This window comes from Nelusetta ayraudi, unplaced genomic scaffold, assembly GCF_046127955.1.
Source record: "Nelusetta ayraudi isolate G7.1 ecotype Tasmania unplaced genomic scaffold, CSIRO-AGI_Nayr_v1 ptg000031l, whole genome shotgun sequence".
NCBI lineage: Eukaryota > Metazoa > Chordata > Actinopteri > Tetraodontiformes > Monacanthidae > Nelusetta > Nelusetta ayraudi.
In genome coordinates, this window is record NW_027466081.1 from 6,726,108 (window position 1) to 6,746,681 (window position 20,574).

At 43.4% G+C, this 20,574-nt stretch overlaps 2 protein-coding genes across 3 annotated transcripts; both read left to right on the forward strand.

Moving 5' to 3' along the window:
• Window positions 1-1,274: 1,274 nt before the first annotated feature.
• Window positions 1,275-8,472, forward strand: scel (sciellin). Its single transcript, XM_076031125.1, has 25 exons — window positions 1,275-1,558; window positions 2,737-2,768; window positions 3,102-3,168; window positions 3,486-3,545; window positions 3,634-3,690; window positions 3,816-3,848; window positions 3,932-3,970; window positions 4,081-4,107; window positions 4,284-4,346; window positions 4,428-4,487; window positions 4,669-4,734; window positions 4,834-4,902; window positions 5,002-5,055; window positions 5,468-5,536; window positions 5,629-5,682; window positions 5,764-5,805; window positions 5,895-5,951; window positions 6,039-6,080; window positions 6,187-6,237; window positions 6,662-6,733; window positions 6,884-6,940; window positions 7,029-7,088; window positions 7,202-7,310; window positions 7,913-8,015; window positions 8,142-8,472. Exons 2-25 carry the CDS (start codon window positions 2,753-2,755, stop codon window positions 8,156-8,158), a joined length of 1,344 nt encoding a protein of 447 aa, XP_075887240.1. The 5' UTR covers window positions 1,275-1,558; window positions 2,737-2,752; the 3' UTR covers window positions 8,159-8,472.
• A 492-nt stretch (window positions 8,473-8,964) lies between these two features.
• Window positions 8,965-20,461, forward strand: slain1a (SLAIN motif family, member 1a). 2 transcript variants are annotated; one of them, XM_076031156.1, is made up of 9 exons: window positions 8,965-9,685; window positions 12,304-12,440; window positions 15,446-15,562; window positions 16,798-16,887; window positions 17,010-17,159; window positions 17,522-17,851; window positions 18,191-18,379; window positions 18,550-18,883; window positions 19,531-20,461. In XM_076031156.1, the coding sequence occupies exons 1-9, from the start codon at window positions 9,216-9,218 to the stop codon at window positions 19,604-19,606; spliced, it is 1,893 nt and encodes a 630-aa protein (XP_075887271.1). In that variant the 5' UTR covers window positions 8,965-9,215; the 3' UTR covers window positions 19,607-20,461. The 2 variants fall into 2 exon arrangements, with proteins under 2 accessions (XP_075887271.1, XP_075887270.1); XM_076031155.1 differs by having other exon boundaries at window positions 8,966-9,685; window positions 16,780-16,887.
• The last annotated feature ends 113 nt before the right edge of the window (window positions 20,462-20,574 follow it).

Sequence of the window (20,574 nt, forward strand, 5' to 3'; positions counted from 1 at the left end):
AATTGTCAGCAGCAGGGTTTAAAATAGAGATAGACGCAGGGACGACTTCTTTCAAACTTGCAAGCTCAGGCGAGTCTCACAGCATCCGTGTTGTTCAGTCGAGGGAATTTTTCAGCATTTTCCTCTCGTTGTGTGATGTCGAGGTCACATTGTAGATTTGTAGTTGTGTGTCTCTTCACGGTGTGTCATATTTTTTCTGAAATTCCTTTGAAGAGAGTTCCTTGTGTTTAAAAACTTGCCCGAGTCCTGCACGTCAATGGTCATATGTTCCCAGTGAACCGCTACCAATCCCGACTCAAGGCCTTTGCTTCACGTCTCCGTCAATGATAGTAGAGACAGCAAAATAAAAGGCGCTTGCCCTGTTGGCATGAGTGGCTTAATCGCAGTTAGATGGCTCCACATTCCTCTCATGCCGTTACGCTGACTGGGAGGGGTTCATCATTCTGGATCAACTTGTCACACCCAGGCATGCTATGCACCTTGCGTACTTTCAGCAACAAAAAAGGTGTGACACTCCTTTAAAAAAGAAAAAACGTTCAAAGTCACAGTCACATTTATGGCACCTTGTCTGGCCGTTGTCGCCACTTTTTTTTTTCTTCTTTTTTTTTACAAGTTTTTTCACAGAGCCCTGATGATTTATACTTCTGCATTTTTAAAACCCAGGCTGTAATACAATATAAAAATCTATTCAATCTGGATGGATTCACCTGTGTCATCACACTTATTATTAGCTACAGTTCACCACCAATTCACTGCTCAAAGCTGCGGTGACACACGTCAGTGCCCTTTGGTGTGATGTGTGGCCTTCTTTCTGTTTCTGTGTGCCTGGATGGCAATGGCGCTTAACATTTAATGACATTTATTGGAGCTCGGAGTGGTTATTAGTGCTCCGACACCAACACTCATGTCAGGATTTTATTATCTTGCATGTGTAAAGTGCAAAGTCTGCCGGAAGAGAAACATTGCTATGGAGACTAGATACAAACTCGCCCTTTTGGCAGATAAGGGCTGGTCTTGTTTCTCACGCTAATTTTCGAGACAATCTGGCACACATTTTGGTGGCATATGTGCGGCGCATGTCTCTATCGCAGCAGGTGTATTTGTGCAGAGACAGTTTGAAAGAGGAAATTGTTTAAAAAAATACATCTACAAAATCAAATTCCATCAAGGGCCGGCCTCGGTATCGTCTCACACCCAACTTTTGCAGCTTTTTCCTGGCTGAGACATAAGTTGACACGCAGGTCCGTCAGCTCTCCACCCAGTGGCATTTTTTTCCCTTCCTCAACAACCTAGAAACAGACAAGAGGACAATTAGGTGAACGATGGTTTGCGGCGGTGACGGAACAAGAGACAGCCAGTGCGAGCGACAGAGTATTCTTTGATTGTTGTAGGAGGCCACACCCAGGGGTGGCCTTGGAATCTCCTCCAGGGGCGTTTAAAAGGTGAAGACATGACAAGGGTGTGATTGTTGAGCGCAGACTAATAAGTGTCGGGCAGGCAGCGATCTTCAGCGAGAGTTTACCTCACCTTTCAAGGAGTTCCAGGGATCCCTCTGTAGGTATGTAACCTTCCTCTCATTTGAATCCTTTGAGAGTTTCCTGTTTATGTAGATATATTCTGCATGTAGGTTCCTAAAAAAAAAAAAAAAGTATTTGCAGCCAGAAGTCTTGGAAAAAAAGAAGGTGCATAGCGTTTTGTTTGCTGTGAAATATTTAACAATATGAGGTTTTATTACTGAACTTCATACTAAGTTAAGATTAACATTAAATCCATGTCCTGCACTTTCACGGGTCAATGTTAGCGTGGCGCACACCAAGTTCATAGTTACTTCCAAGATCAATAATTAGCTTCATTCCAGGTATAAAGAATTCCTGCTTTATAAAGTTTGCATCATAGTTTTCAGTCCACTCAAAGATTACATATCTGATCACAGCCATATGACAATTGTGTAAGGCATCCAGTTAAAATACAGTTGTTGTTTCTAAAGGTGAATGTTTTCGGGCAAATTTATAACCACGTTTTTTTGTTTGTTTGTTTTTGGGGTTTTTTAATATGAAAGGAAAATAAAACACGTTGAGTGGTGACAACTAGACAAATCTAACCTGGAACGGCTTTGTTTGTGTTCCAATCGCCTCTTGTCATGCTGTGGCTCACATATTAAGGACAACATGTCACCGGCAAACGCAACACAAAAAACTGAACACGTCTCGGTTCGGTTTGTCGGTTTGTCTCAGGCATGTTGTGCGACCGATTTTTGGGTTGATTGATCGTTGTCTCGTTGGGGACTAGTGTTAACACGCTTGCTGCCTCGTGAATGAATGAACTGCACAGTAGCTGGAGCAGCATCACAGACCCAAGCTAGTGCATCGTCAGTGGCATGTTCCCAGTGTGCCTCTGTGTTTTTGCTGACAACGGTGTGTTTGGAGAAGGTGTGTTATGGTGGGTGTGCCCTGTCAATCCAGATCAAGACAAACCAGTTTGAGCCTTTTATCAGTGAGTCCAGGGGGTTTAAACAAGAACTGAAGTGCACGAACGTCTAGTAAACACGAAAACGTTGTCAGGAAAGAGTGATTGCGCATTCATGAGTGCAAATGAGGCATTAACATGTCACATATTTACACTGAGGCCACTAAACACAACACTGACACCTGGCTGCCGACGTGAGTTGTACAGTGCCACCGTGTGGCTACTAGACCTAAATTTCACTGTCATCTAATCCATTCTCATTTATTTCAGGATTGAAGGTGACAAAATGAGCAGATTTTCCAGTAAGTATATGAAAAAAGAAAAATTAATTCAAGCTCTGTCATAATTATTGTGCCATTATTAAGTGAACAGATATACAGATGCAGATTTTATAAGTAATTAACTTTTCTTTATGCTGATTGTTTGACTGACCTTCACTTCACTGTGATTTCTGACTCACTCGTCCTTTCAGATAGCCTTGAAGCATGTTTGAACACAAAGCTTTTCCTCCTTCAATGTGTCAAACAGGAGCGTTTTAATTCTTCAATGTTAGTTCGTCTGAGACTAAATATGCCACCGTCTTGAATAAAAGTAAACTGGAGGCGCTCAAATGATCTGTCATTTCGTGTTTACAGGCAGGAACACTGTCATGAAGGACACCAGCTGGATCAAACGAGGGGAAGACGAGGATGAAGCCATAGAGTAAGTTGTGAGAACTGCATGCTGAACTTATATTTATTATCATTTTTTTTTTAATATATAACTTTTCAATTATTCTGATAAGCCTGGATGAGGCTGTTCTTTAGATTTTTAAGTGTCTGATTAGACACAGAAGTCAAGTTGAAGTGACAACCTACAACCTGACTCTGGGACACACCTGTAGAAAAATTGTTGGGTGTGACTTGTAATTTTTAGCCTCTGCTCAGCCTCAGTTCTACTTCCACATTCCTGCTGTGTGTCAGAGTGCTGAGTCACCTTTTGTCTGAATCGATCTGTTGTTATCTGTTGTCCTCCTTCAGCGATGATCCCAACTTCGGAAAATCCATTCTGTCTAAAAGATCAGATCAAACTCCCCGCAGGTAAAAAGAATTTTATTTAAGTCATCATGAAATTTAAGAAGCCGATACCGCCAACCTTTACATTATCTCTGTATTTACTGTAATCCAGTCCAGAGACCACCGGGACCTTCCAGTCAGGGACATCTGTGGGAGCTCTGAGCAAGAGGTGTTTTATGTATTTGATTGCTTTAAGTTTAAAAAAAGAAATCTACAATTGCAGGATAACATGGTCATGAAATTAATCAACAAAAGTATTCATTATTAATCTTTTATTTTTTTCTGTCATTTTAGATTTGGTGGACGTCAGGATGAAGTGGACAACAGGTCAGTATGTTGTATATCAATAGCTACGGTTGAGTGACTCACAGTAGATCTATACTTTAAAAGGGCTGATGCTCTATTTTCAGCACTCTTCCTTCTGGTAGGAGATCCTCATCCACAAATAGGTATATTTCAATGCTGCTTGATGTAATGAGGCAAAATATATAGTTTACTCTGGAGAATTCTTTCAATAATCAGACTTTGCATATATTCCATTCATCTCCATTACCACCAGGTCTTCCATAGGGGATCCCAATTCAAGGTACAGTACAACCGCTTGCAATAAATAATAATAATAATAATAATAATAATAGTAATAATAATAATAATAATAATAATAATAATAATAATAATAATAATAATAATAATAATAATGATTAAAAAAAACATTTTCAACTTCTATGTTTTCATTTTTGTTTGGGTTTTTTTGTCTTTTAGGACCACAACCACTACGGTGACTAAAGATGGAAGCACCACCACCACCACTACCAAGACTCTGAGGTAGAGGGTCTCTCCTTCTTTTATCAGCAAGAGATTCTGGGTGTTTTCTGACAGTGGAATTTTTTTTTTTTTTTTTTGCAGATCCTCTGTCACTTCTCCCACCCAGACATTCACTGAGAGGGTCCTGTCTTCTAGCAGAACGTGAGTGTACTGAGTTCACTGTATAGACTACTCAAGGGTTGGTAACACTGCAAAGAAATGCTAACAAAATAAATTGAGGCTTTCAGTATTTCTTGCAATACTGAGATACTGTGAAGTACTATTAATAGTAAGAGTTTTGCTGAGATGTGATATTTGAAATTAAGCAGATTGTCTTTTGCAGATCGGAGTATGCACCATACTCAACCAAAACCAAAGTGACTGAGAGGACTGAGAGCAGCCTTAAAGAGTGAGTCACTGCATGATTTTCATTTGCCAGACACGGAACTAAAAAATTGCAACTAAAACCAAATCTCTGCACTAATAAAATCACTGTCGTTCTGTGCAGTGCGGAGGACCAAGTCTTTGACACACTCGTCTCATCACCCACGAAGCAGGATTACTCACCCACAGACAGGTGATTTCCACTGCTAATGGTTAAATATAGTGTTTTATTAGATAGAGGCTCTCGTGGGGGAATCACAGGTAATAATAACGCCTTGTTTCTTCTTTACAGCAAAACTGTCACGACTACTGAGACTGTGACTGTGCGAAGCACCTCTGACAAGTAGTAAGTTTGTGCTCCTCCTGCACTGTAAATACATGTAAACAGCACACGGGAAAAATGTCTTAATATGACTGAATAGAAATTATTTTTGTTAATACCTATTATGAAAAATAAATAGAATTAAAATGATGTATCTGTTCATATGATCATGCAGTCAATCTAAAACAAATGAAACTGTTGTGAAAAGTAAAAGACATACAATACATTACACTGCTGACATAAAAAAAAATATCTTAGGAGACAGAAAAAAAAACTGGATGTACAAAACAGAGAATCTACTTGGAAAGTCCCTTCTTACAGTAACATACCTGTCGTTAAAGAGCTTGCAGAAAGTATCGGGTTAAAACCTAAATCTAAATTCTAATGAACTTCCTGGTCATACGTGACATCTAACCTAACCTGTGTGCCTGTGCAGTGCTGAGGACAAACTTTACGACTCGCTCATCCCAGCGCCCCTCAAGGATGATTACACACCCATGGACAGGTGGCATTTTCCTCCATGCAGTAAACGTGTACGGCTTACTATACTGACGACAGAAGCCGGCCTATAACAAAGTATATTTCCGTTGCTTACAGAGAAACAAGCGTTTACAGCACCCAGAGTGTGACAGTGAGGAGCAGCACCAACGGGTCAGTTTCCTCACATTTGACGCGGTAGACAGGGACACTGAATACCGGATGGTAAATAAGAGTCATTCTGCCTTTTTATAGAGGTGACTACAAAACCGTGACCACGAGGACATCATCATCCATGTGAGAAAACCATCAAACATGTCACGGTAACTGGCCACCTGGAAAATTAGAATCAGCGCCCAACTAACTGACATGTCTTATCGCTGCAGGCCTGAGGATGAGCTGTACAGCACGCTGATCCCTGCTACCATCAAATCTCCTGCCAGGTGATCCATGAGTTGTAACAAAAGCAAAACAAAACAACACTTCAACCGTCCCGTCAGTCTAACATCATATTGTTCTGGTCTGGACAGCATCAAGAGGAAAGAGACCGTCGAAGTGGAGAGCAGCAAAGGGTGAGTGGGAAGAGAAGATGGCTCGGTGAGGGGGAGAGGGGGGGGGTTTCAAAAGAGTCCAACAGTAACACAGTTTTCTTCTGTCGGAACCTGCTGTGCCATTTAGATGGCAAAGCCCCACCCTCTCGTCTCCATCCTCCTCCCGTACATCTATCAGGTAATTATTCCGATCGTTGTGCACTTTTATCCAGCATGAACACCTCAGCTAAATTTAAGTCAAATACATAGCAGTCACTAAAAGGGTAAATAAGATTTGAAGGTACATTTCTATCTTAAAAAAAAAAAAGTAAAGGAAAAAAGAAATGAATTAATTTAAATTATCCATTCGGTGAAAATAAGAATTAATCCTTGTATGTACCTCTGTGTTGGATCCGTGCAAACTGAAGAGGGTGCTGTAGCTAATGACATGCCACAAGATACATGAAATGATGAAAACCCCTCATACATTTAGAGTACATGCAGCCAAACTGCACCGTCAAAGAATATACCATCATTTCATGCATTGAAATAAACACACTGTAAGCTTCTCATGAAGTGGACACCCACCTTGTGTGACTCGTTCCTGGTGCTCTGTAACGTAGCTACAGCTCCTACCCTGATGATATGTCCACCACCACCCGGACCACCTCTTACACCATCAGCTCCAAGCCCAGGTAATCACGCCAATGTTCACTCCTAAATATACCGCCGTGTAAGCGGGACAAACCCTGTTCCCTTTAACCCTGGTTTTAGTTCATCACACGGCAAAAGCAAAAAGTCACAAATAATCCAAGGGTTCTTTTTTTTTTCTTCTTTTCTGACAGCTATGAGTACGGCGACGTCTCAAGCTCTCCTTCCTACAGTTCTTCTTTGTACAGGAGGTATGTGTGGCCATAAGTTATGACTGGTTTTTTTTTTTTTATCATTTTGTCTGGTTGTATGAAGTGACTTTTTTATGTTTCATTCTAGTCGCTCAGAAGAGCTGCTGTCTGATCCGGTCTACCCCAAGTCTTCCTCCTACAGGAACTCGTATGTACAATTTGACCATGAGTTTAGAAAACACACCAAGGCCTGATAGAAACCTTGCATTTTTTTTTCATGATTCATGTGAATTCTCTGATTGCCTGTCTCGTATGGATCAGAATTGTGCTGGAGAAAGACCTGTGCACCCACTGCCGCAAGCCCTTCAACGGTGAGGCCAAGATGATCCTGGACGACATGAAGATCAACTGTCATGCATCCTGCTTCAAAGTGAGCGCACTATTTCACTCTTTCCTCTTTGGCAGATATTAGGAACCTGCGATGGCTAAAGTCTGCAGATGGAATCGCTGCGCATAAAGAAATAAATTGTCCTAGTTAGCTGCCTGATTCTTTTGAGTATGGGAGATAATATTTAAGTAGCTATAATCAGAAAGATTCAACAGATTGATTCTTATTGATAATCAAGCAACAACTTTAAGTTGGTATTTCTGCGGATAAAATATCTGCTGCGACTTTGCTAGTTTGTCATTTTGAACGTTAATCAGATTTTAAAAAATAATGAATGATTGATAAAATATGCATAAGCAGGGGGCTTAATCAAAAAAGGGTCCAGTTTCAAGCTCCTCTAAACCCAACAGTGTACTCACATTGAACATTTCAAATTTGTCTGCAAAATTATTTTACATAAAAATTGTTACAGTCCATAGATTCAGAGGACTGGATTCGGCCAAATAAATGATATTGCCAGATTGAAGTAATTACAATATTTTTGATTCTGAAACCCCCTTTTAATTCAAGAATGACAGTTAAAAAGAAACACAAACAGAGTGAAAAATTGAATGTGCTTGTGTTTGTGTTTGTGTTTGTGCCAGTGTGCGGTGTGTAATGGCAATCTGAGTCACATGAGAGCCGGGGACAGCCTCTGGGTCTACAGAAAAATGGTGCACTGTGAGAACTGCTTTGACATCACCAGAGGTAAACAATATTAAACTTGCCATCAACATTGTGTTGTTATTAATATATTTAAGAAAAAAAAGAGTGTCTTGCAAAACCAAAAAATTTTGTTAACTCATCCAACTAAAATGTCTTTTCCCCCTACAGAAAAGTGGAAACGCTGAGATTTGCCTGAACCTTCAGCCGAGAGACAAGCACTTAATCACAGACTCCAAAAAAAAAAAAGTTTTATGAATACAGGTGTATTATGGGTGTTGTGGGTTCTGCTTTGCTACTCCTGTTTCGTTACAGAATTATTTTTCTCAGTCCTTCACTGTATTGAAACTGCCACTGACATCAAGTTATTGCTGCCTCTATTACTTTGTAACCTGTTGAAGTGTTCCTGTATCTCTTTAAAAGCCTTTTCAGATGTGAGAAATATTGTGATATTTAGGGCCGGGGGCTTTGTCTTTGTGCAATAAAGGCAATTAAAATATCATTTGTCTTTTCATTTAGCCATCTTTGCTGGCTGGTTGTAACTGCTATTGTTGTTGTTGTTTGTGACTTTATTAACTCTTTCACCAAAACAAACTGGGTTGGGTCATCAATGGAGCACATGGGAAGAGATAGAGAGCGGCATAGAGGGATTGGACGCAAGTGTTAGCTATCATAACTCCTGTCCAATCAGATGAAACAGATTAATTAAATCACTTTTAAGGAGTCATCAGTAATCAGTCGTTGGATTTATCCATGGAGTAATCCCAACAACACTGATAAAGAAATTAAACGGGACACTATTCACCCGCACTCGGCCAGTTAAAACTCCAGTCGGTGCTCTTCTCCCCCTCCTCCCCCTCCTCCTCCTCCTCCTCCTCCGCCTTCTCCTCCCGCTCTCCAGCCAATGCGCAGCGTCACTGAGCAGCACTTCCTCGGCAGTGGTGTGATGGGAGTTCAACTCCGAGCTGCTGACCAATGAGAAGCGGGCTCGGTTGATCATCCCAGCGGCAGCAGCCAGCAGCATCCGTGTGTGTCTGCTTGTGTGTATCAGACTGAGTGTGTGTAGTACAGCGGGCTGGAATCTGGAACCCCTCTGTGCAGCCAAACAAGGGGACCCTCTGCAGGCAGACAGGCAGGCAGGCAGGCAGGCAGGCAGGCCGTGTGTGTGTTTTTCCCCCGCTGCCCACCATCACCGCCACCACCACCAACCACCACCAACCTCCTCCTCAATGTGCTTTTTACCAAATGGAAGCAGAGGTGCTGAGCCCCCAGATGATGGCAGACGTCCTCGGCAGCAGTAAAATCACCAGCGCGGAGCTGGAGGTGCTGAAGCTGCAGGAGCTGGTGCGCAAGCTGGAGCAGCAGAACGAACAATTGCGGAGCAGGGCGAGCGCCGTCAACAGCTGCACCGCGGGCCCGCATCTCCAGACCCCGCTGTCGTGCCTGCACGGAGGAGGAGGAGGAGGCGCCGCCGCGGACAATTTCTCCTCTTCCTCCAAATATGGCATCCCGAGCCCGACGCTGTCTCACCCGTGCACGCCGGGCGGCTTCGTGGGATCCGCCGAGGAGCCGTTCGCCTATTTCCAGCCGAGCTCGGCGTCCCCCGACGCCGATGGCGAGGACGACGGCGACGCCGCCGAGGCCGCCACCGTCCTGGATGAGGTGGAGGTTTTGGATCTCGACGTCGTGCTGCCCGTCCTAGAGGCCGAGAGCTGGTGAGCTGGTGCCGTTGTTTTCCGCTTAATTCAAGCGGATGGTCTTGGGTTTTGTGTGTGTGTGTGTGTGTGTGTGTGTGTGTGTGTGTGTGTGTGTGTGTGTGTGTGTGTGTGTGTGTGTGTGTGTGTTTCACCCCCTCTAAGCCTCCTACCTAGATGATTTACATTTTTTTCGCATGATGCCAAAACATTGTCATCAATACACATTTTTTTTCTTCCGTTGAGCATCATGTGTAATCTAACACTAATGGACACATTCTTATTGATCACACTATTGATTGCTACTGGTGGGGTAGACTTACAGACGCTTGCAAATGTAACAACAAAAAAGAGGGGGGAAGATTTTAACACTGTTTTTTTTTTTTGTTTGTTTGTTTTTTGGCTTTCCCATAATGCACCATGCATGCTGCATCTATTCAGAGGAAGACAGCAGTGGGATGAAATTAGAAACAATGACCCGCTTCAGCCTGTGATCAAACAGCTCGCCTCCGTGTGTGTGTGTGTTCAGGCCCTGCGGGCTGAACTACTTTGAGATTGTGTATCTGCTGACTTCGGCGTCTCTCACACACACTTGACACGCTGACAACTGAACCATCCTCTTTCATCCGCTTTGTGCGTCCGGTGTGACGGTGTGGAAAATGTAGCACACATCCGAGCACGGCGCTAACAGGGAGCCAGCGTCCCCCCCACTAATTCAGCACATCCCCACTCTCTAAGACAAAGGACCTGTTAGTCAACACCGTGGCCCACTTCTATCCTTTGTTGGTTCTTGCATTGTGTTTTTTTAGGTGGGGGTGCAAAAAAACAATTTGCATTTTTATTTGCACTAAGATGCTAATATAGTTACTGCTAACGCAGCAAAATGCAGCATTAAAATGTGTTTGCGCTTAGGAAAAATCAGTGCTCAGTGCTCCAGTTATAGCCTCGGTCATAATAACCTATTAAGTGCCAACTTCACTGGTAAATAAGTTTGCTGAGAACACACGTGTACAATTATTCCCATCAGCTGCCAGTTTCACAAAAATCTGCCGTCTTTTGTCCGTTCATAGATGTCCTAAGATTTGAAAAAAGTTTGAATTCTCATGAGATTTCAACTGTTGCGATTTGGTCTGGGGACACGGTGGCGCAGTGGTTAGTGCTGCCGCCTCACAGCAAGAAGGTCATGGGTTCGATCCTGGACCTGGGACCTTTCTGTGTGGAGTCTGCGTGGGTTCTCTCCGGGTTCTCCGGCTTCCTCCCACAGTCCAAACAAACATGCATGTGAGGTCAATTGAACATTCTAAATTGTCCATAGGTGTGCATGTGAGTGTGAATGGTTGTCTGTTTCTATGTGGCCCTGCGATGAACTGGCGACTTGTCCAGGGTGTACCCTGCCTTCGCCCTAAGACAGCTGGGATAGGTTCCAGCAGACCCCTGTGACCCTGAATAGGAATTAGCGGGTATAGAAGATGAATGAATGAATTTGGTATTTTGAGCTAAAAACAAAAGCCATCATTCAATGTTGTTTTCACACATCAAGACAAAAACAATGTTCAAAACAGTGTCATCCTTTAATATTACTAAAGGTAGGAAAGGGGGGAAGGTTTATTTTGGACTCGGTAATTATCGTTTTCATGTTTGTGTAAGTGTATCACAATTGCTAAATCAACCACAACAACTGAAGGAACATTGCAATCCAGGCTTGCACCACACAGTAATGTGTCACTTGACATGCGTTCATCGTTGGGTTTCACAGATTTTACTTTCTTTATATTGTCCTGGATGTGGAAATTAGTGCATCTGCTTTTGGATTTTATAAACACGCCTTTAGAAAAAAAAAAAAAAGAGAGTCATAAATCACTGCCTTATTCAGGTCTGCGATTACACAATTCAGCGGAGCAACCACAGAGAATTCATTTTCTCCCCTTACCTTCCCAAAAAAATCAATTGGCATTTGACCGCAGAGCTCATGGCCAAACAGAAATGCAGGATTTAGACATTGTGCAGTCCAAGTGAATAGCAGAGTGGTCACTTATGGTATCAGTGCTAGTCACTGGTGGTGAAGTCCCAACAACAGCAACTTGCAAACTCACTTTGGCATTTCAGATGTTACCTTCAAGGAACATTAACCATATGACAAAGCAGCAACACATTCTGTACATTACATGATCTGTGCTGTAGTGTGAAGTTCACCATCAACAAATATTGTCCCATTGCATATCTTGATATTAAACTCACCTTAACCAACAGGGGTGAAGTCGTTTGTGGTCATTTGCTGACCGCACATTAATGAATATGAGCTTTCTGGGATTAACTACAACGCCCCCACCCACCACAGAATATTTAGCCCTGTGTTTAAGGTCATCCTTTAAAAAAGAAAAAAAAACAAAAAAACGGTTTTAGCTTCTTGCTAAGACTGATGCTCTGATGGGTTTATTTGTACAGAGATCTTGCTTGGTGCTTGGTGATCCTAGGGGATGAAACGAACACCTGGCTGGGTCAGTGGGTTTTGTGACATCACAAAGGGCCAATTTACAGAAAACGTAAATGCGTTTCATGGTTTTGTCGCTTGAAGTAACAGCTTCTGCTTGTGTGAGGCATCCGGACTGAACTGCAGATTTTGTGTTGTGCCATGCCAGGTTGTACGTAAGTCCCAGAGCGGAGCTGCAAGACGACGGCATCCTCAGCCCCCTGCAGTGGTGCAGGCAGGTACTGGACCACCCAGGGCCCGAGGTGGAGCTGGCCAGGATGACCCTCTGCCACAGACTGGACCAAGGTACAGAGTGTTTACCGCTCGGAATAACAGCTGTCGGCGGCGGCGGCCGCATCTGGACATCTGCCTGCGCGGCTCGGCTCGGTCACACGTGATCGTAAGCCGTGACACACTTCGCGCACAAAATGTCTCCGGCAGGATTCCTGCAGCTATTTCCGATCCCCAGGCGAGCCCGTCTGTGCGCGCAACTGAATAATTTCTCCACCGTGTGGCCGTCACATTGTGCAGCCTTTTAAAAGTGCCCGAGCGGCCAACTTCCCCGTGGTGTGATGGTTATTACGCCGTTAGGTGTAGGTCCAGTTCTGTGGGTAGACGTTGTTGGCAAAAGGGCTTCGTCGCTCCACTGAAAGGTGAAAAACCAAACCGTTCCATTTGGCGGAAGCCACGCTGTGCTCTGGGACGGCGCCACTCTGTGTTAAGTGAAAAACTGTGTTGAGAGGATAATAAGGTGGTAAATCTGACTGAAGCAGCAGACGGATTCCACTTAACATGTTGGTTTTTTTTGGTGCTGCAGAAATATTTGATAGAAATTTTATTGTTGAATTTTTTTATGGCTTTTTATGAACATGTCTCGTGGATTTTCCTCTTGTGACTTACATAAGATTGATGCAACTCCAATGTCGGCATAATCTACTTATGGCCGGACACATCCATCACTTAGCTTAGTTTAGCATAAACAGCAACCCCCTGTCCTGGGAGTACGAGAAATAAAAGACGGATCTACACACATATATATATACATATACACACACACACACACACACACACACACACACACACACACACACACACACAAAAACACATATATCTATAAATTGTATATAAAATGTATGCAAGATAGACTAGATTTATATTCACTGAAGTCCAGGTGAGAAGTAACAGAGCATGCAATGCAGCTTTAAGCTGAAACTAAATGTGTGTCAGTCAGTCGTTGTTACTATGGTTACTGTCTGTTTACCACAGTTTTCTATATGTTGTTCACGGCGCCTTCTAATTGACTGTCAGACAGTACTGCTATACGTCAGGGTGCGTTAAGGCTCGACAGGAAGTGCAGAAATAACAAACGCGTTTGATGTGTTCAGGCGGCTTCACGTAAATCCCAAACCTCAAGCAAGCAAGAGGGTATTACCGGCATTACATTTTAATCCAGCTGCTCAATGCGTTGGTGGTTCCAGAACAGACAAACGGGAAGAAGAAGGCAGAAACTGGAGCAGGGCTAACAGAATCCCAAATGAAGATAAAACATAAACCCGGAGACTGACGGTGATCCCGAACGTGCGGAAATGAGTCAAGATGTTCGCCGTGCTGGAAACACACTGCTCTGTTTCATGCAGCCGAGGCTGATGCCTCGCAGCTGCTCTCCAACACCTGCACACCTGAACCCAGTCACCTCATTCTATAGCCCCATAAAGAACGGTTTCATTCGTCTGAGTAACAAGAAAAAATGACAACGACGCTAGAAAAACAAGCTGTACTCTTGGTTGGCCCAGATGTTGTGTTTGCTCAAGGATGGTCAGCAGTTTTTCTCCCCAACAAGCATGTGACGCTATTTTTGTTTTTTGGAGTGGAACGAAGCTTGTCTCGTGCTGTTAACAAGATCCCAGCGTTTCACTGGGTGAGGTTTGTTGCAGGACTCGGTGCAGGATTTGGTATGGCGCTTCTCACTTCCTACACGCATGCACAGGGATATGGTTGCCATAGCAACCTTTCTTATATTAACTGGGTTTGGAGACAGGGGTTTTCATCGCTGTCACTGCCCAAACTGCATCAAACGTGTGTGTTTTCACACGTTAAGTTTTTACATACCTGTGTGTCATCACTCACCCCCCCCCAAAATGTGATACTTGTTTGTTCTACGCAAACTTCTGTGTTCAAGTTCAAACTCCTTCTTCTCCTTTCCTACAAAAGCTGTTTTTGTTGGAGGTGGGCTGTCTTCCCCGGGGTCATGAATACATCTCTGTCTCTGAGCTCCAGGAGCTTGTTGTGTGCGTAAATTAGCATGAAAGCTTGTTTTATTCAGCAGCCAAGGAGCCTAATTGTGTCAGGAATGCCAAATGCAGCACTCGCTCGTGTGTGTGTGACGCTGCCTACAAATCACTTCGATGGAACTCCATCCATTCATCTTCTATACCCGCTTATTCCTATTCAGGGTCATGGGGGTCTGCTGGGGCCTATCCCAGTTGTCTTAGGGCAAAGGCAGGGTACACCCTGGATAGGTCGCCAGTTCATTGCAGGGCCACATAGACACAGACGACCATTCACACTCACATGCACACCTACAGACAATTTAGAATGTTCAATTGACCTCACATGCATGTTTTTGGACTGTGGGAGGAAGCCGGAGAACCCGGAGAGAACCCACGCAGACACAGGGAGAACATGCAAACTCCTGGAACCAACTCCTGAACTCCAAATACATACTTTCCGTTTTTCACTGTGTCATGTAATTTACTGACCGTTGTAAAGCCAAATATTTGTGAAAATTGTTGTGGATGAGTATATTGATATTATTTTTAAGGCCGGTCGTCTACAATATTTTAGATTCTAATGGTAAAAGCTTTGCAAAACAGTCAAAATCAGATTATGAAGGGTCATTTGGAGTCATTTCTCAAATTATCAGCTATTATTACTAATACTGATTTAAAAAAGAAAGCAATAGAACCAAGCTCCAAGCAGTGGCTATTACTTCCGCTGCTAATATAGAGCAGTAGATCTTGCTCGAATTGGGGAATGGGATGTAGACTACACGGACAATCCCTGCTTATCCGAAGATCCCTCCAAAAAATAAAAAATCCTCAGTTTAGGCCAGTAAGCCGCCCCACTCCCTCTACTGTATGAGCCTCTTGTGTCCAAGCCATAATGCAATCGTTCAAAACATCAATACTGATCTGTGGCAAGCAGATTAGCATTTGGCTAGAGCATGTTGAAATATAATAGATGATCTGTTTGCGTGTGTGCTTAAAAGGCAATCCTTGGACAAACTAAATTGCTACTAATGTTGTGTGCAGCTAAAAGGAGGCGAGGAATGTCCTCCATCCGCCCGTACAGCTGCATTGAGGGGCTCTCCACCATCAGCTGCCCTGTCCTGCCTTACAACAAATCCTCTGCACTAACCGAGTCCCCAGGTAACACCGTCGTACGCTCAGCATGTATTTAAACACAGACCCTTTTGAGGAGATCCTACGATTCATCATTAACAATCTTAAAACTGTTTGTTTGACCTGTTATCATGTTATGTTATCGTTTCTGCATTGTTTTTACTTGAGGCTTAGCAGCTCATTTACCTGAAGTTAGACATCAGGGTGATTAGTCTTGCAAGGCAGATGGATCTTTGATACTGCATAAGCACAACTTATCTCAAATCTGTTTTGAAAAGTTTGTCAACAATGAGAGCTTAGTGTGGATGCTATGATGTGATCAGTTCTATCAGAAGTGCACAACAGGAAAAAGGGCAAAGAACAGCACAGCAGCACTCACGCTGTCACCAACTCTCTCAGCTATCAGTGAAGAAAACTGACTAAATAAGATTAAATTGTGAATAAAATTATTTTGTAAATGAAATTGTGGATCAAGAGAATGTTTGTCTCCAACTCCCCTTTCCAAATGTTTCCCATGAAACTGAAATTATCAGAAAAAAAAAAAAAAAAAAACTAATACATTTTTTTTTCATTTTTTATTTTCTTATTTTTGTTTCATTTTGTGCTGTTAAAAAGATTGGTCTAGTATAACAACATGCCATCTGAATACTTACTGAATGTCACCCTTGTCATATTTGCTTGTACTGAATTTTGTTTGTGATAACTTTACGCTAACATCTTAGCAGTGCTGCACCTAGCGTAGCCTCAAATAGCTGCTCGTAGTCTCATGGAGTCTAGCTAATTATAACAGGCTAGCTACCTCAGCTCCTCTTAAACTCTGGACAATTTAATGCTTGTTGCTTGAATTAAAAGCAGCCTCCGCTAACCTTATTTCCCCGTTTGATGCGTCTCCAAGCCAATTTGATCAAAGCGTGATTAGCGAAAGGCATCTGCTCTTCCTGAGACGACTTTGCTACTCGTTGTACATAACCCAGTTTCTTCAACAACCTGTCACTTGCCATTTGCAATCAGATTACGGCAAATTCTGAGGATTGGATTAGGAGATCAGACTCTCAGACAGATGGAGGCAAGGAAGCTGAATCACCACTTCGAGACCAAATGACCATGTACATCAGTGGCTTCAATATGTCTTTTTTTTTTTTAACAACTCCAATGTCATTGCTGATTGAGGCTTGATTTCCACGTGAGGCAGATAATGATTTCATTTCTCAATCCTTTGGTTTTTTTTTTTATCAACTTTTCAGCATTATTGCCACCATCAGGTCAACCCTTCCTCCAGCCGACTCTCCCAGCGAGGCCCACCTGCCTCAGCGACAGGGCACCTACTTTCCTATCAAAGCCCACCCTTCACAGTGAGACATCTGCCTAGTCACTTCATCATTTGTCATGCATCCATGTCGTTTAAATTTTTGGCCATGAGAGGCATAAATAACATCTCGGTGTGACATACGTGACTGTCCCGTTGTGCCTCCAGATGTGGGTCGCCGGCACGCCGCAATCAGCCCCCAGTCCTCCCTGGACAGTGAGGTGGGGGTGCCGGAGCTGGAGGAGGACTCCATCTCCATGAGCTACAAACTGCAGGACATGACAGATGTGGAGGTCATGGCACGACTTCAGGAGGAGAGTGAGTGGACTGTTTTGAACAGCAGCCTCACGATTAAGAAGTACAATACAATCCCTTTTTTTTTATTTTTATAGTGCAACCTGTAAAAATGACCTGTGCTCCTTCTTGCCCGAGGGTGAAAACTGTACCAATATGTATCAATATTTTAAAAGTTGAAATATTGATACATATTGCTGAAAATGAAATGACATTTTTGTGGCATGATTATTTAAAAATTATATCAGACATTTCAGAAAACAAATGTAAAAGGTGTCGGTCAGCATTTAGAGGGTGAATATTCTATTAAGCTAATATGTCAGAGACGCTAAAGATCAGATCCATGCTCTCTCCCTTGGTAAAAGCATTGACGTCTCCCCCTCCAGGTCTCCGGCAGGACTACGCCTCTACCTCAGCCACCGCCAGCCGTCGCAGCTCCAGCTTCTCCTTGCACTCCCTCAGGCGCAGTGAGATGGATCTGGAGGAGGAGGACGAGGAGGACGAGGGCTACGACCAGCTCCCTCCTCCCCAGCCTCGGCTCTTCCGCACAGGGTCTATGCAGCGGGGCAGTCTGCCCCACTCTCACACCTTCTCCAGTATCAGAGACTGCAGACGCAGCCCGACCACGCCGCAGTTCTCGCTCAGCGCGCTGTCGCAGTACACCGGAGTCTCCGGCCTGAGCGCAGAAACACACTCAGTGTACAGGGCTGGTGCAGGTGAGCGCAAATCAAGACGTTTTCTAAAACTCTTTAGGAATTGAAATAGAAATGTGACAACAGTTGTGGCATTTGTTGAATTTTAAGCTTTGACTGGATGTGCCAAGAGGGATTTATTGTTTAGTGTCTATCAATTTTAAATCAGATATGTAGCTTATCCTTGGTTATCCTCATTTTTGGCTCAGTTTAACATAAATACTGGGTGGTAAGCAGTTGGGATATTTTTTGGTTGTTTAAATTTTATCATAAACTTATTTTATGTATTTTTTTCATTTGTAATTGTACTAAACAACGCATACAGCATAAAAATTGAAACAAAGTGCTGATGATGTTGCATAGATAAGCTACGGAGAAGCATGCCCAACCTGATCCGAGCTCCCAGCATGCCCAGTGTTCCCAGTATCCCATGCCTGGCATCCCCCGTCACCCCATCCTCCCAAGGCCCCTCCTCCTTGCCAACGATATCCTCCCTGCGGAGCAGCCAGAGCTTTGACTCGTCCAACGGGCTTGCACGACTCCAGTCCTCCAGTAAGCTTTATCTCCCTCTATGAATAAATCAGGCTCATTTTTATTCATGGCCTGTATGTAGGACTCTCTCTCTCTCTCTTCCGCATGGCACCTTTGAATGCTGATAGTGCCGATCTGCCTCTGCTGCTACATTTGCCCTCATCCAACCCACTTTCTCCCACTCGTTCCAGTCCCGTCCCCTGGGCAGCTCAGCCAGCGGGTCCAGAGCGTGGGCAACTTCCCCACCACTTTTCGCCACCCGCTGAAGGCCACCGCCTATGTGAGCCCCACCGTGCAGCAGGGCCCCACCTCCACCCCGCTGACCTCCTCCGTGAGCTTGAACTCCATCCCCGGCAGCGGGTCGCTGCCTCAGCCGCTGAAGACCAGCAGCAGCTTGGTTCCACAGCCGCTCAAGTCCAGCTCCGTCCAGTCGGCTGCCCCCCGCAGCTCCCTGCCTCGGCCCGCCTCCTTTGTTGGCACAGGCGGAGTTCTGCGGGCGAGCAAGATCACTCAACCCACACGCAGGTGAGGCCACATTGACCAAAGAAAGATTTCCTAGTTCCTAGTTTTACTTTTCGATTTTGTAGTGTATTTTGTCACTTGTTGCACTGGTTAGCACTGCTGCCTCACTGCAAGAAGGTTGTGGGTTCGATTCCGGGTTCTCCAACTTCCTCACACAGTCCTAATGCATGTGAGTTCAATTGGAAACTCTAAATTGTCCGTAGGTGTGATTGTGAGTGTGAATGGTTGTTTGTCTCTATGTGGCCCTGCAATGAACTGGCGACTTGTCCAGGGTGTCACCCAGCCTTCACTCCAGCAGACCCCTGTCACCCTGGGTTCGGCAATAAGCGTGTATTGAAAATGGATGGATGGATGGCTGTTGTCGCTTCATAATGAAATACCAATTTAAAAAAATGTGTATCCAAAAACAAAGGACTATGTCTAATTTCTTCATTATTCTTTATGATATAGATTTGAGGACAGTAGGTCACCTGGCATGATGTTAATGCTTAAAGTACAAGATTCCAAAAGGAGAAGCCTGTGTTATTGTATTGTTTTGTTTTATAGGCTGATAAATGGTAGCTACTGAGAAAAACTAACGTTGAATCTCCATAAAACTGTGAATATAAAATGTTGTGCCACTCACTTGATGTGTTTCTCACTGTCTGCAGTTTGCTGACTCCTCCAAAGAGCCTGGCTGCACTGAGCACCCTGAGAGACGGGAGCTGGAAAGATGGCTGCTACTAACCCAAAAAAAAAAAAAAAAAATCTTGACACTCAAGAGAGACCACAGGGCTACACTGCATTGGAAGCTGACTGATTTAAAGTGCTGCTGTCAGGATGGCCCAGTCTGGGGCTGTGACCTTTGAGAAAGTGACTGTTAACATTTCCAAAAGGCACCACACTTGACTGAAAAAAAGGAAACAGTGAGTGAGAAGCGTACGGGTCCAGCAGGCTGGATCTCCACCTTACTATTTGCTGAGACACACACTGAAACACTATGAGTCATCGCGGCAATATTCTGATAATCTGTTGTTAAGTGTGCACTGGATCTTATTAAATTGATGTGCGTGGTTTTTATTTGTCGATGTGAATAGTTAATCTTTTATTGAACAGAGGGAAAATGCCTCTTCAGTTGAAAGCTCAAAAAACAACTGTTCACGCTTTTCAACACACTTTTAATGGTTTAAGGCAACTGATTTTGCAATTAATCGTTTTTCAAGGACTGTGGTGTCAGATGTGAAGTTGAACATTTGTTGCATTCCGTGCCTATTTAAAAAAAAAACAACATAGTGTAATTCATATCAGTTATATTTATTGGCTGGGCCGCGCAGTATTTTATCATGATTAGCACATTAAAACATGTCCTTGGTTTTGCTCCTTGAATAAAGGAGGATGTCACTTTACATAAGTGTGCACACATTAGCTTTTGGCTACTTTGTTTTCATTCCTGTTTACATGGAAGCTGATATTTTTTAATGTTCTTTGATAAACATAAACATAATCCTTCGATATTGCACATGTTTCCTCAATGCTTTTTTGGATTAAAGGACTTAAACGAGGAGGGGGAGTTTTTAAAGTGAATAAAAACCTTTCAAAGTATTTGAGTATCTGTCATCTTTGAATTGAAAAGGACATACAAAGACATTCAAGTCCATTAAATCACACAAAGCTCATAAAGATAATAATGATGAACTGGACTTAACTGGTTTCAC